Source organism: Tauraco erythrolophus, chromosome 8 (genome assembly GCF_009769465.1).
Source record: "Tauraco erythrolophus isolate bTauEry1 chromosome 8, bTauEry1.pri, whole genome shotgun sequence".
Lineage (NCBI taxonomy): Eukaryota > Metazoa > Chordata > Aves > Musophagiformes > Musophagidae > Tauraco > Tauraco erythrolophus.
The window spans coordinates 22379494-22394130 of record NC_141472.1 but is presented as its reverse complement, the minus strand read 5'-3'; the positions used below and the strand labels follow the sequence as shown (position 1 = coordinate 22394130).

Below are 14637 nucleotides of genomic sequence, written 5' to 3'. Positions count from 1 at the left end.
ATGGGAAATGCAACCTAAAGTAAAAAGAGAAAAAAGGACTGCTACCATAGTTTCATTTCAGTGAATGATCACATTGACCTTTTTTTCCTGTTTCACTTTTAGGAAATCTTATTTTGCCTCTGTTGCTAGCTTCCTAAAAAAGATTTCTTTTCTCCTGCAACCTGTATGTAGGAGATAATAATCCTTTAAATATTATTAAAAACTGTAAACAAAGATCTTTCAAAAGATGGTAAGTTCTAAAATGACAATCTGACTTTTGTGCTTTTGTATTCACATGAGATCCAGTAAGTATGTACTCATAAAGAGTGATTTGCAGCAAGTCTTATACGGCTGGATCCATATTTGGAAGTGAAGAGATAGCAACTGAAGTGCGCTAAATGTCCTTCTTACAGTGATTTCTTTCGGAACTTAACTTTTCCAGTACTTGTATGTCTGTAACTTACCCCAGATGATTTAATCATTGCCAGAAGAGATGGTCGGATATGCATTTGCTTATATCTACAGCACCCAATTAGTTGTAGCTATCAGTAATCAGTAGCTTAACTTGGTGTAACGCTTGGACAAAATAGAATTTTGTAATATCACCAGGTCCCTGGGAGGAAGTCACTGCTGATCAGGATTAAGATGAACATATGGAGCAGTGGAAAATTACTTGCCCTGTACTTGTTCTGTTCCCTACGGCTGCCAAGTCATTTTGAAAGCCTGTACATATATTTATGTTGTCTTGCATGTTTTGAGGGTTTGTACTTTTTGTATAGCGCTTGCTTTTCATTTGAGAAGCGTCATTTCCATAACTAAAGTCTCTGTAATCAGTATATTTGCTAAAAATATCAAGTGTTTAAAAATGACTTTTTGTTTTACAGAACACTTCACCTGCATTATAAAAGTGCTGTTCACTTTATTGTATACTCAAGCCTTGGCAGCACTTTCGGTTAAATGCAGTGCTGAAGATAGGATGGCATGGAAAGAGTCAGGAGCTCTCAAAAAGGTTGGTTAATTTATTAAAACATTTATGAAAACTTTGCTTATGTATTTCTGGTAGGAATGTAACAGATACTTGTACTTTCAGTATAATAATTTGCTTCTGCTTCACAAAAATCTAGTATATTGTTTCTGCGTGTGCAATTTTTGCAGGTGGTGTTATGTGATGAGACTTAAAAGCTCCACAGTGAATGTCTAGTCCCAGAACTGAGTTTGACGTTTGAGGTTGTATCTCTATAGTTTCAGTCTTGAGTTTGTTGCAATAGTATCAAGTAAATGCAGCTTTCCTTCCTGTGAAATTGAAGCCTTCGCAGGTAAACTGTGGGTTGATCTGATGCACTCCTTTACAGGAAAGGCAGGCAAGCTTGTTGGATGGCAAAAAAACCTCTTTTTCTTATTTGTTCATACTATTTGTGGCTAGCCATATAAATTTCTCAGAATGAGTGATCTAGAGTGCTCATGTGATGAAGAGGCAGAGAAAGAAATTTGTAGACTAGGCAGGTAGATGTTTCACTATCGTTTCCCTGCCTTTTGATAGTATTTACAAGTTCCCACCAAAAGACACAGTTCCCTGCGCTGGCACTGACATTCGTTTAATTCTTCAGTTAGTTTTCTGCTCCACAGATTGATTCCCAGAAGGTCAGAAGAGTGCCAGTGCCAGACCGAGGGAAAGATGGAAGTGTTGGGGCCAGGAGAGGAAATGGGAGCAGGAGTACCCCTTTATAAAACAGCTGGGCCTTAGATTATGTTGGCTGAAAATGAAATGCACGCTGAGAAGCATGACCTGCTTTTCATATGTAAGTTAGATTTGTCACACTGGTCAGTCACAGCTCCAAGATAGTAAAGACAAATTATCTGCTGGCAAAATTGCTACTGTGCGGGATTTTTTTTCCTGGACTTACATTAAATATTTGAGATCACTGGGCAGTACTGCATTTTGTTAACTCCCTCTCCACCTCCTTCTTTCAATATATTGTCATTTTCTTACCATTTCAAGAACGTTTGCTTGGGATTGTTGCTGGTGAGGGCTTTTTTCCATTTCTCTGTTTACCGGAGTTATTTCCAAGTGATAAATAATTTTGCAGTTCAAAGTTTATGGTAGAAAGCATATAAATAGATTAAAGTGTTACCAGCCTATAGTCTTTCATAGTCCGTGTGATGAACACGGACTGCCTTTTTCTTAGTAGCAGAGGTTGGAGTTTATCTAACATGTATTTACAATGCTTAATTTTCTGTCTACAGTGACAGATTTTGTTGTATGAAAATAGACTTAGGGCATGTGGTGCGTGGGCTTGCTGCCTATTGATACCAAGATGTTTTCTTACGGAAACACGTGAAAGCATTTGCTTCGTATAACACACTTCGTACTTGAGTCTTTGCAAATTATGATAATGGCTCAGGTAATGGATTTATGAAGTAGCCATCTCTCTTGATAGTGAAGACAGTTCATTTTAGTGGAATTTTCTCTAGTGTGCTTGTCTTTGATGGATGATAAGGCCAAGTGGGAGATAGTAGCACATTAAAGAGTATGTTACTGCAAATGAATGCTGTGATTTAGTGTAATCCGAATAATACAGCAGATTAACTTCTGTCAGTTTGAGAATTTTTGCTTTTCTCTTGTGAGAAGCCCATTGAAGGCTGACAGTTTTCCAAATGGGAGAGCAAAAGAGGTAGGAGGTAGATGTGAACGCTGCTCTCTGCTGCATATGTGCTGTACTGACAGCATCTCTCACTCTCCCTTGAAAATGTCCTTCTCCTTTGACTTGTCTGTCTTGTGTAGATCATCTGTGTACAAAGGTCCAAGTTTTGACAGCAGCTTGGCAGTAGGTGCTTAAGGTGATATCTGCATGATCCTCAGGCTTTCAGGAACTCCTACACTTCCTTCTTGGCTTCCATCCCACCCCAGTGATAATCCACCCCAAGTGCAGAGGCTCTGCAAAAGTCCCACATGCAAGTTTGCCCTGCCCCAGATGTCTTTCCAGTTTCCTGCTCCTCCTCCTGTGTAATGTTGCTGCCTGGACCCTGTGTACGTTGCGGAGACTTCTGAGAACTGGCCAACGGTAATTGCACAACTCCCTGTTCCTCTCTCCTAGCCTTTTGGCAGTCCTTCTCTTCTTGAGCCTAGCCATAGTCCTCAGATGAATTCTTTCTCTTTGAATGTCATGAGGGAAGCTGGTTTTTAGCTTAGGAATCCAATTTCTTTCTTTAAAATTTCTTGAAGCCCAAATGGTTTAAAATGTCTGGTTCAGGTGCTGATAATACTGACATTTTGATCCCAGGATGGCTACAGAGATCACACTTAACTTTTGTCTGTGGATAATGCCAAGTGAATCTATTTCAGACATTAAACATGAGCTGAAGACTTTCTTCTGTATTCATGCCAAATGATCAAACAACATTGAGAGTTTAATTGCTCAGCAGGGCTTGAGAGGTTGATATTCTACTTTTATTCCCAACTTCATTCTTGTCATCTTTGCAAGGCGCCTTATGGTGTCATAAGAAGCATGATGTAAATGCCTGTGGGGTAAACTTCAGGAATAATGTAGGCAAAAGGTTTGTCCGAAGTGACGATTTAAATATGTGTTACCTTCAGGTTCTTAGACTATGAGCATAAACAGCAAGTCTGTCTTCCTGATGCTGAAAGGTGAAGACCCATCTAAAATTTAACAATTATAATTGATATCAAAATGCACTAAAGACACCAACTGATGAATTATATACACTGTTATGCACTGAAGTCTGTATATATTTAATCTCATCTAGTCATTTTGGAATTTTTTTAAAGAATCCCAGAAATGTTCCACTCTGTCCTGGTTTCAGCTGGCACAGAGTTAGTAGTTCTTGTTAGCAGCTAGAAGAGCTCCGTGTTTTGGTTTTAGTCTGGGACTCATTAGGAGAAGAATGCTGACAGCGCATTGATGTTTATAATCAGCACTGAGACCTCAAGGACTTTTCAGCTTCTCATGTTTTGCCAGTGTGTGGGAGCACAGCAGGCTAGGGGGAGCGTGGCCGGGACAAAGGGGCTACAATTTCCCTTATGATTTGAACTTAGATTTGGGATTGAGGGCTGAATTGGCCAAGGAAGTATTCCATATCGTGCAGCATCATGCCCAGTATAAAAATGAGGGTTGACTGGAAAGAAAGGCTTTTGGTTTTCCAGGGCTCTCACTCTCAGAGTGCGCACACGCGCTCTCTCTCACTGTCTTTCCGGGCCTTTCACTTACCTGGGATTGTGGTGTTGGGATTTACCTGTTTTGAGATTGTTAGTCTGGGATGAGACAGGCCTTGGTCACCAGGTGGTGAGCAGTTACACTGTGCATCACTTGTTTGTGTATATTATTGTCATTGTACATATATTAACATAGTAGTAGTAAATGGTTCTTATCTCAACCCATGGGTCTCTTTCCCTTTTCTCCTTTAGTTCTCTTCCCCGTCCCCTGGGGGTGGGGGAGGGTTGGTGAGCAGCAGTATGGCCTTTAGTTGCGCGGTCACATCCTTTGGCCAAAAGACTTTGTTACGTTGATGACATACTAAAAGAGGTCAAAATTCACATCCAATCCTGTTTTCCCTGGGTAGAATTGATGATGACTTAGAAGAAAAATATGGGAATACTGCTTTCTTCTTCAGATGGCTTTATATAATAGCTGCCATCTGCCATTTTAAATTACATTTAAAAATGTAAGTGCAATGGCACAAAACTAAGTGGCTGTTTATTCTTTACACTAAATATTTTTTCCCATCTGTAGAAGATATTGTTCATTCCAAACACAACTTTCCATTTTCTGGTAGGCTTGTTTCAACTTAAAATACATAGCAAGTGGTTTGTAACTCATTCTGATTGGTACATTTTAGAATACTACTGCTTTTTTTTTTTAAATAGTTTTCATAGAATTCAAACTCTGTCAAAACACAATATATCTGTAAAGTGATTCTTCGTAATTTTAAAGTAAGCATTTTTATACTCACAGGAGAAAAAACACGAGAAATGCAACATTATAAAAGTGTTTTCATGTAACGCTCAGTTTAGAACATACGTAATTGAAGTAGCAATTCATATTTCATTCTGTGAGCTAAATGCATTCCCTTTCTGTAGTTAATTACTTTTTTTTTAACCAACGTGTATCTTTATAGGTCAAAATTCATCTGTTGATAAAAAGGAAATGTATTTCGTTGCTATTACTTTTACAGGAGCTTTTTCTCCTTTTTATGACCAGCACATTTTGGATTTCTTTCCTTCTTATTTGCAGAATGCATCCAGTGGAGAAAGATCTTGGGAAGTATTGCTGGGTCATGTGATTAGTGAGCTTTCTAAGGGGAAGATATATGAAGAAGAGGAGACTGAAGAATTAACAGTGGTATTGGCAAATCTCTTGACAATTTATCTAGCATGTCCCCTTTCTGTCTGTTATTCAAGTTTTTCAGCCTCATTGTTAACAATGATTTTTCTCTGATCTTGCTAAAGACTGCAGTACAAATCTATTTTCTAGATCAAAGCACAGCCCTTTGGGACAGTTTGCCTCTGCAAATCTGTATTTTACTAATATCATATGTGGCCAGTGCTGTGTTGAGAAAGGTATTGACAAATACTTCTTACAATTGTAGTTTTTAATCATATGTACGAAAGACCTTTCAGAAACTTGGAAAACTGAATATTTAAGTATAAAAAACATTTGTCAAGGGAGAAAGAAAACCCACAGAGTTCTTTCAGATTATTAGTGAAATGCTGGCTTTTGAAATGTCTGTTTGATGCAGTGATCTGCATAGTATGCTTAAAAAACATTTGGTTCATACTGGACTTTCTTACATAGGAGACAACTTATCTGAGGCAGAGTTTAGCAATTGCTTCTTTCCCCTATAGGTGAATGCTGATTCTATAGAGTGCTACCTGCAGCAGTTCTGCCTGCCCTTCCTCAGGATCACAAGCCTTCTTCAACACCATCTTTTTGGAGGGGATTTACCTAGTTGCCAGGTACAGATTGAGATGGGCACACTCAAATGTTTCCGTTTAAAAGCTAGAGATCAAAAATTAGAGTTTTAAGGTGTCTTTTTCATGGTATGTGTTTTCTATCCTAAGATTGATTTTTTTTTTTTAAATCGTGTTTTATAGCATTGCTCTGCAGCATTCTTTCTCTTCCATAAATTTTTTTTTCAAGGCAGTTTCTCTGAAAAATGGTACTATATTTTTAAAATTCAGCAAATACATGTTTGTTTTATCAGGTCGTAGATGCCTGTCTCATAAAATACCAACATACTTTTAGAACTTGTCCAGCATTTGAAGAGATGGCATAATTTCCATGCAGACTGGAATTCAGGCCTGATTTTGGTTAATGCCTGTTCACACTTGGACTGTATTCTCAGAGACATTGCATCAGTGGACAGTTACGTTTAAGTTCTGTGACTGATTTAAAGTAGAGTTTGCTGCAGGTCAACTCCCTCATTTCCTTGCCTCAAAATCATGTCATCTCTAAAACAGCCACAAGCCAATTTAGGGTGCTAAACGGGAAGAAAATTATTGGGAGTTTGGGGGATTTTTTGATTGTGTTTCTTGGATTTGTGGTTTTCTGTGGGTTTTGGTTGGTTGTTTTTTTGTATTCTGACCATTTTTTTTTGTAGTTTGACAATCTAGTTTGAGGTAATTTGGAAAAAATGGAAGCTTTTCTGTGTCTCTGAACATGTCTGTCAGCATCATTGTAGTAGAATGTCTTTGCTGTTGTTACTGGAATAGACACGTTTTTAATAAACTGTTTAAAAATTCGGAGTGTAGGTATTAATCTAAAACTCTCTGGTTTCACACTAAAAGGAAGATGAAGAATTCGCAGTTCTTGCAAGCTGCCTGGATCTATTACCATCTTTTCAGTCGGCTCATCAGTTCACCAGTGCCTCTTGTCTCGATTGGCCAGTTCCAGCTTTTGACATGATATCACAGTGGTGCTCAGAGTTGGTTTCATTTGCAGATAGACATCCAGATCAAGTAAAGGTATGTAGCAGAGTTACTTCTTCCAAAACAGTGCTGATGTGGAAGCAGCTATTTATTGCTTGATACACTATGCACATACACTGTTGTTTTTGATAAGGATCCAAGAACTTGATTTGTAAATACAAGAGAAATTGTGATCAGAAATATTAGTTAGTGGATGTGGTTAGATTGCTTAAAAACACTATCTGATTTTATGATTGCTGGAGACAGAAAAATAGAAATGCTATCCTTAGATGATACTAAGCTTACCTGTATCTTCTGCACCTGAAGCCTATCAAGGCCATGTAACAGAATTTTTGTCTTTTAAGAAAATATTTATCAGAAGTTTTTCTTGCCTGTTAGACATTATTAGTGTATTTTTGAGCATCTTCGGTTGCAATACTGAAAAAGATCAAAAGGCTAAAAAGCTATGTAATAGTTGACTGATAAAAGATGGTACATCTTCTCTGAAGTTTAAAGAAATAATACCAAGACTTGAATCAGTGCAATTGGAATATCAGTTGTGAAATGGAAATGCTTCAACACTATTACTCTGTTTTTATGAAAAGCTGCATCTCAACAATTCAAGTCCCCCTCCCCTAAGTGTACAGTGTCGAAGAGGTAAGCCAGAGGCGTTCTCCACACTGCAACATGATCTGCACCTGCCTTCGCGTGTTTGCAGACATGAATTAGGCCATTGTGAATGAAAATTTGAATACTCAGATTCATCTCAAAATACAGATGCTGCCAATCTGATAGGCATTTGAGAAAGACTGTAGTGAAACTAGTCGCATTCTTTCCATGATTGAAAAGGAACCAGGTACAAATGCAGTTTCCCTCTTCTCCTTTTCTCCCCCCCCTTCTCCTTTTCTCCCCCCCCTTCTCCTTTTCTCCCCCCCCTTCTCCTTTTCTCCCCCCCTTCTCCTTTTCTCCCCCCCCTTCTCCTTTTCTCCCCCCCCTTCTCCTTTTCTCCCCCCCCTTCTCCTTTTCTCCCCCCCTTCTCCTTTTCTCCCCCCCCTTCTCCTTTTCTCCCCCCCCTTCTCCTTTTCTCCCCCCCTTCTCCTTTTCTCCCCCCCCTTCTCCTTTTCTCCCCCCCTTCTCCTTTTCTCCCCCCCCTTCTCCTTTTCTCCCCCCCCTTCTCCTTTTCTCCCCCCCCTTCTCCTTTTCTCCCCCCCTTCTCCTTTTCTCCCCCCCCTTCTCCTTTTCTCCCCCCCTTCTCCTTTCTCCCCCCCTTCTCCTTTTCTCCCCCCCTTCTCCTTTTCTCCCCCCCTTCTCCTTTTCTCCCCCCCTTCTCCTTTTCTCCCCCCCTTCTCCTTTTCTCCCCCCCCTTCTCCTTTTCTCCCCCCCTTCTCCTTTTCTCCCCCCCCTTCTCCTTTTCTCCCCCCCCTTCTCCTTTTCTCCCCCCCCTTCTCCTTTTCTCCCCCCCCTTCTCCTTTTCTCCCCCCCCTTCTCCTTTTCTCCCCCCCCTTCTCTTTTCTCCCCCCCCCTTCTCTTTTTCTCCCCCCCCTTCTCTTTTTCTCCCCCCCCTTCTCTTTTTCTCCCCCCCCTTCTCCTTTTCTCCCCCCCTTCTCCTTTGCCCATAAATTATAAAGCCAGTAAAAATGAGTAGGTTGAAGGAAAACACATTACTATCTAAAAAAACCCATAAAATTGGATAGTGTTTTTAAGAGCAGAAGAGAAGAGTTAGGCTTTGAAACCGGTGTTTAGGTAGTGCTGCCTTATTAAAAATTAGTGAGTACTGATAATTTCCTAATGGCCTCAAAATTTATGTGTGCAACACATTTTTAAAAGTCAGGCGGATACCTTCAAATATCATTGACAGAGCCCAACTTCAGTTCTGGTTTTGGAAGTTTTTGTTTAAATTTTAGCTAGGAGACAGCTTTCGTAGTCAGTGCCAGGATTTGGCAGCGGTGTGTTGGTGTTGCCAAGATAACTTGGTGTAGTGAGCGAGAGTCTTCCCTGCAGATCGGTCTTAATCCTCTTGTTTTAGCTGTGAAGATTCTTGCACTTAGTGTCACATTTAGAAAACATCCTTGGGAAAAGGCCCATTTGGCACCTATTACAAAAGATGAAGGGTGACCACAGTTGGGGAGAGTGTTCAGCCAGAGGCAGGTGACTATTGCAAGGTGACTTTTGACTTCTAAATTTGTGAAATGCAGGAGTGAGAGATTTTTAAACTACATGCTTCCTTTCTTTAGTATTCTCTTTTCTTGGAAAGTATAAATGCATAAACAAATGTGCAGAACTGATACATGTTCTTATTTGTAGGCTTTGCTTATCCAGGAGCCTAAGTGGGACTTGCCACGCCTCCTTCAGTTGCCTGAGAATTATAATACCATTTTTCAGTATTACCACAGAAAGACTTGCACTGTTTGTACCAAGGTCCCTAAAGATCCTGCTGTTTGTCTAGTTTGTGGTACTTTTGTATGCCTGAAAGGACTATGCTGCAAACAACAGAGTTACTGTGAATGTGTACTGGTAAGAAAGAGTTAAATCAAATTCTGTAATTGGTTCTCACACTAATGGATAGTTTTTAACTCTGTTGCTCAGTTTGACGATTTTCTTTACAAAATGTGTTTTTATAATGTTTAATGCTTATTTCTGATAGATTGACCTAGACTGGATTCTAGAGAGCAATTTTATTCACCTTTTTAAGCCCATAGCCTATTTCGTCTGTTTGAAAAACTCTTACAAAGCCATTGCGTGTAATCTTGACACATGGTTTTGATTCATAACCAATTGAAATTTGCCTTCCTTCTGGTTGTCGATATATTATTTTAATTATCCTCTGTTTTGTTTCCTTCCTTTCTGCATACATAAGAATATCAATGTATGGGTGTGTTGGGTTTTTTTTTTCTTTTCATAGAGTACTTTCTGATATACCTGACCCTCTACTAGTGATCTACTGGCCATAACTAGATAAGCATCATTTTACAGCCTTTGACTTTAGTTCAGCAGCAAAGTTTTCTAGTCAGCATATGTACAGCATATATATAAATTCTTTCAGGAATCTGAGTTGGACAGCATCTAGTATCGTTTTCTTGCCTATGATAAAGGTTTGCTCTGACAACTGGTCTGTTTCCTACCATAGAACAGTTAGTAGAAGGTTGGAACTGCAAAACTGAGAGGAATTTGTTGGGGAGATGTTTACAATTGGGGGATATAATCAAAACCAAAGAAATTTCAGAGGGATCTTGGACATTTTTGAAATTCTTTCAACTCTCTCTGTCTGATACTGCTCATATGGTGGGAGAAGGAGAGGTGGGCAAAAATGAAATTAGAGTTAACTGTGGTATTTAAGGTGTCAAATCACTAAAACAGAAAGTTACCAAAGAATAATTAAAAATCTATATAATTAATTACATTTTATTATAGTTAATTGGATTATAGCCTCTAATTGTAATAAAACTATATAGGAAGAGCATGGTTTTTTAATTGCTATAATGAATTAATGCAGATCATGCCATTCATAGAGAAGAATGGCGTATTGAAGCAAGCAAGAGTTACTAAAAAAATTTTTTTCTTCCATGTTTGTAGAGCCATAGACTAGATCTGTGAACATGGATAGAGAAAGCAAATGTTTAGCAATATAGACTATCGTAAAAGCGGTAACGTTAAGTTTTTTTTCCGAATGCTTTCTCTTATTCCTGCCATCTATGAAAAATATTTGGTCATGCTATACAGTTTACTGTACCACAACAAATTCAAAATATTGTACAGAATAATTCTGTTCTTTAGATAATTCTGTTTCTACATGATAATGAATAGCCTTCCTTCTTGAGCAGGGAACCATTTTTGTATTCAAGTGTTATTATGGCAGCACAAGACATGGAGTACTAGTTGTGTGGAGAATTTTGGGGCAGGCTGTCCTTTGTCAAACTGTTTTTTAGTAAATAATTTGTGTATATTATTTCAAGCAAAACTAATTACTATATTTTAAATCCTTTTTCTTATAAAGTTGACAGACACTAACAGAATCTTTTTCTTCCCTTTCTACACCCATAACATTATAGCATTCTCAAAACTGCGGAGCTGGGACAGGAATCTTTCTTTTGATTAATGCATCTGTAATCATCATCATACGAGGCCATCGCTTCTGCCTTTGGGGCTCTGTTTACCTAGATGCACACGGTGAAGAAGACAGAGATCTTAGGTAATGTTTTCATTACAAGCGTGTTTCATTGTTGCTCCTCTGTGTAGAACAACTTTGTTATGCACTATATGCAGAAACAGATGGTAATAAATCTGTACCTTCCTTGAGTGGAAAATCCACGTTTACTGTAAGTTGGACTGACCCTCTTTTTTCCTCCTCCCTCCTCCCTCCTCCCTCCTCCCTCCTCCCTCCTCCCTCCTCCCTCCTCCCTCCTCCCTCCTCCCTCCTCCCTCCTCCCTCCTCCCTCCTCCCTCCTCCCTCCTCCCTCCTCCCTCCTCCCTCCTCCCTCCTCCCTCCTCCCTCCTCCCTCCTCCCTCCTCCCTCCTCCCTCCTCCCTCCTCCCTCCTCCCTCCTCCCTCCTCCCCAAAGGTGAATCACGATCACTGAGTTATAGACACCAGGCACCCAACAGATTCCTATGGTGCCATTCCCACTGACGGTCAATTCTGAGTGTTGCATTGGGAAACACTTCTGTCTCAAAGTTGTTGTTGGGCCTTTAATCAAATGATGCAGTTGGATTCTAGTGTAGGGGAGGAGTGTAGCTTCTAAGCTACAATGCCTGAGAGAACAAGAGATGTTTTCTGGATTCTGCTATCCAAGACGGAGGAAGGAAAATCCCAGCAGTTATCTTATTAAAAACAAAACCAAAAGCCCTTCACCAATAAAAATGCATGCTTCCCTGAGAAAAAAGTTGTATGAGTATCGTGTCAATTATATAATGAAGCACTTTTCCATTTATTTGGCATATTAACCATTAGTTTTTCTTTTGTGTTTGTTTGTTTTCTACAGGCGTGGTAAACCTCTCTACATATGCAAGGAAAGATACAAAGTGCTTGAGCAGCAGTGGGTGTCTCATACTTTTGATCATATCAATAAAAGATGGGGGCCACATTATAACGGCTTGTAAATCATCATCATCATCATCTGCTCACCATATCATTGATGTTACCATGAATGAAAGCCTCTTGACTGGCAATAGCTTTAATCAAACGGGAGTTTAGCTCTTTGGCTCGGGCTGGAGTGGGGTATGGGCATAAAAGGGAAATACAACCTTGTCAACATCTGAAATTTTTGCAAAATCAGCTGCTGTTGCTACTAAATAATGATACAATAATTTGAAATTAAATCCTCAAAATGTTGTGAGCAAACTGATTGCACTCAGTAGTCCATTTTTCTTTTGTTTCTTAAAGCCCGTTATTGTTAAGAAGCACAAATTTTACTTACAGTTGTTCAGAGTCTCCAGGGATAGCTTTCAGGTTTTTATTTTTCTCTGCGTGGAGTTGAGTTTTTAGCAATTTTTGCTGAAACAGTGTATATGTCTACTACATCTACTAAATATGTTGGATAAAAGTTTTTTGCCTTTTTGTGTTGGTTTGATGTTTTTCCTTGATTAATGTTTGTAATTAGACAGGATTTGTAAAATGATTGTGAGACTGCATGGTAAAAATTGGTCTGAAAGTTGATTAAAGAGTATTTCACTTCTGAGAGGTCTACTGAAATATTTCAGGCATTACAGAAAACTTATGCATTCTCAGGAATTTCATGTTTTTTCCTCCATAAATAAGTGAAATAGCTATAAATTAGGTATCTTAGTACTCTTAATATAATCTAGAACACATATTCTTTTTTCCTTTCTTTCTTTCCCAGAGAGGAGGTTTTTTTTCCATATCAATTGAATAAACTGTTAGTGATAACACATACAGAAGCTGCTGTATATAAAGGATTTGTGTGGTGCCCAACATAACAGATCCCAGTTACGAGCATAACAACCATAAGCCTGCCTGTCATTTCATACCAGATGTATGGTTCAGGATGATTGGATTGGAAATGTGCAGGCTATTCTGCAAATGAAACATAATTTTGTATCTTTCCTGTCATTTCAGGAGGTTCCTCTGTATTGTATTTGTTCAGAGTAATCACTGTTCTTTCTGCTTGGTTTCCTAAAAAGAAAAAAAAAAAATGGACAGAGATAGCCTAGATGAACAACCAATGCCTGTGCAGCCTGACTGGATGAATGCCAAAGCAGTTTATGCTTAGAGGGCTAAACAATTGGTGAGAACAGGCATGACTGGGCTAAACCCCACAGTGTAAGTAGGTAGGAAAGATTATAGTTCAAATACTGGTATGTAATATATTGCTACTAATGTTTTTCACAAGTGTTGGACATTTGTTGGCTGTTTCATACAGCACTACCAAGCAGTTTCTGGTAGTTTTGACTTTCATAGCTTGCGTGTAAAATAAAATTTATATGTGTAAATTAAAAACATCTTATGATAAAACCACAGATAGAATGAAAACAGTTCCCCAGTGGAAGTCATTATCTAGTGAAAAGTGTATAGGGGAAATAAAATGACTGTATAGCAATCAAGGAGAACGGGCAGAAAGAAAAGTAAATACAATGAGTTTTTCTGGATACTTGCGATTCAAAAAGCCCCACAATAAAGGATGCTGGTTTTTATACATGCATATAAATATATATATATATTTCAAAAGTATTACAGTACTTCCTGTAAGATTAGAATTACTCTGTTTCACCAACTAAATGGCTATGTCTTTTCCAAGATATTACTTTTTTGATACTGTATTATAAGTTCTGCCTGTAATATTTTTGCATTGCTCATGATGAATATCAGGCCATTTTGTAAGTGTGGTTAAAGAGCAAAAAGATTCTTTACATCTCCAGCATAACATTATTACAGGGCTCATGAATTTGAGTAATCTGTAGTTTGAAGCTCCAATGCTATATTTACAAGAGATAATGTATCCAGAATTTGATTACTGTGTTTTATTTAAAATGGAATGTTCTCTGGTTGTGCATATGGATGTGAAGTAAAACTATTAGCCTTAATTTAACATTTGGGTATTTTGTAGTGTTTATTTTAGTACTGGTGAATTAGTCACCAGTCAATTTAAAAAGAGGAAAAAAAAAAAATCACTTGGTTGAAAAATTGTACTTGAATATCCTTGCATGCTGCTAAACAAGAATTTTGATTTCCCCCATAACTTTTTTAACCCTACTTTATTAGGCTAACCTTGAAAAATAACAGGTCCAAACTAGAGTGGTGTGTGCGTGTATTACTCAAATGTTCTGGTGTGATATCCTGTATGAACGATCATTTAAGTACAGTACATTACTGTAGAATTTAAATCGATCACATCAGAAGAGTATAAAACTAGGAATACAGTAATCGACATTGTAAGATATGTTAATAAAAGTCTACTGTCAATCTGTGTGCTCGTGAAATTTTTTCTCTACCCCAGTCATCCAAAATGTGATTGTTACTGAATTCCACCCGATAGCCAGGCAGTTATTTAAATGTCCAAAGCTCATGCATGCAAAGTACTTTGCATAGAGAGTAAATCAGGTTTGGTTTTTTTCTTTTTGTTAATTACACGCAGTCATGTATTTTGTATTAGTAATTTGGATTATTTTACTTTACTCATAACTTTACCACTTAAAGTTGTGCTAAATTTTATGCCAGCTGTTACAGCGTTGCTGCTGCAAACTGCTAAATTTAAAACGCTGAGTTGAGAAAGTGTACTTCTG

At 38.5% G+C, this 14637-nt stretch overlaps 1 protein-coding gene across 2 annotated transcripts in view; it reads left to right on the top strand.

The window, feature by feature from the left end:
• Positions 1-13056, top strand: part of UBR3 (ubiquitin protein ligase E3 component n-recognin 3) — a 123060-nt gene extending 110004 nt beyond the window's left edge. For both annotated transcript variants that reach the window (XM_086615503.1, XM_086615502.1), the window contains exons 34-40: positions 864-988; positions 5229-5336; positions 5840-5950; positions 6782-6958; positions 9206-9415; positions 10951-11090; positions 11880-13056. In XM_086615503.1, the coding sequence (XP_086471629.1) occupies positions 864-988; positions 5229-5336; positions 5840-5950; positions 6782-6958; positions 9206-9415; positions 10951-11090; positions 11880-11997 (989 nt within the window). In that variant the 3' untranslated portion in view covers positions 11998-13056. The remainder of the gene's footprint in view (positions 1-863; positions 989-5228; positions 5337-5839; positions 5951-6781; positions 6959-9205; positions 9416-10950; positions 11091-11879) is intronic.
• The last annotated feature ends 1581 nt before the right edge of the window (positions 13057-14637 follow it).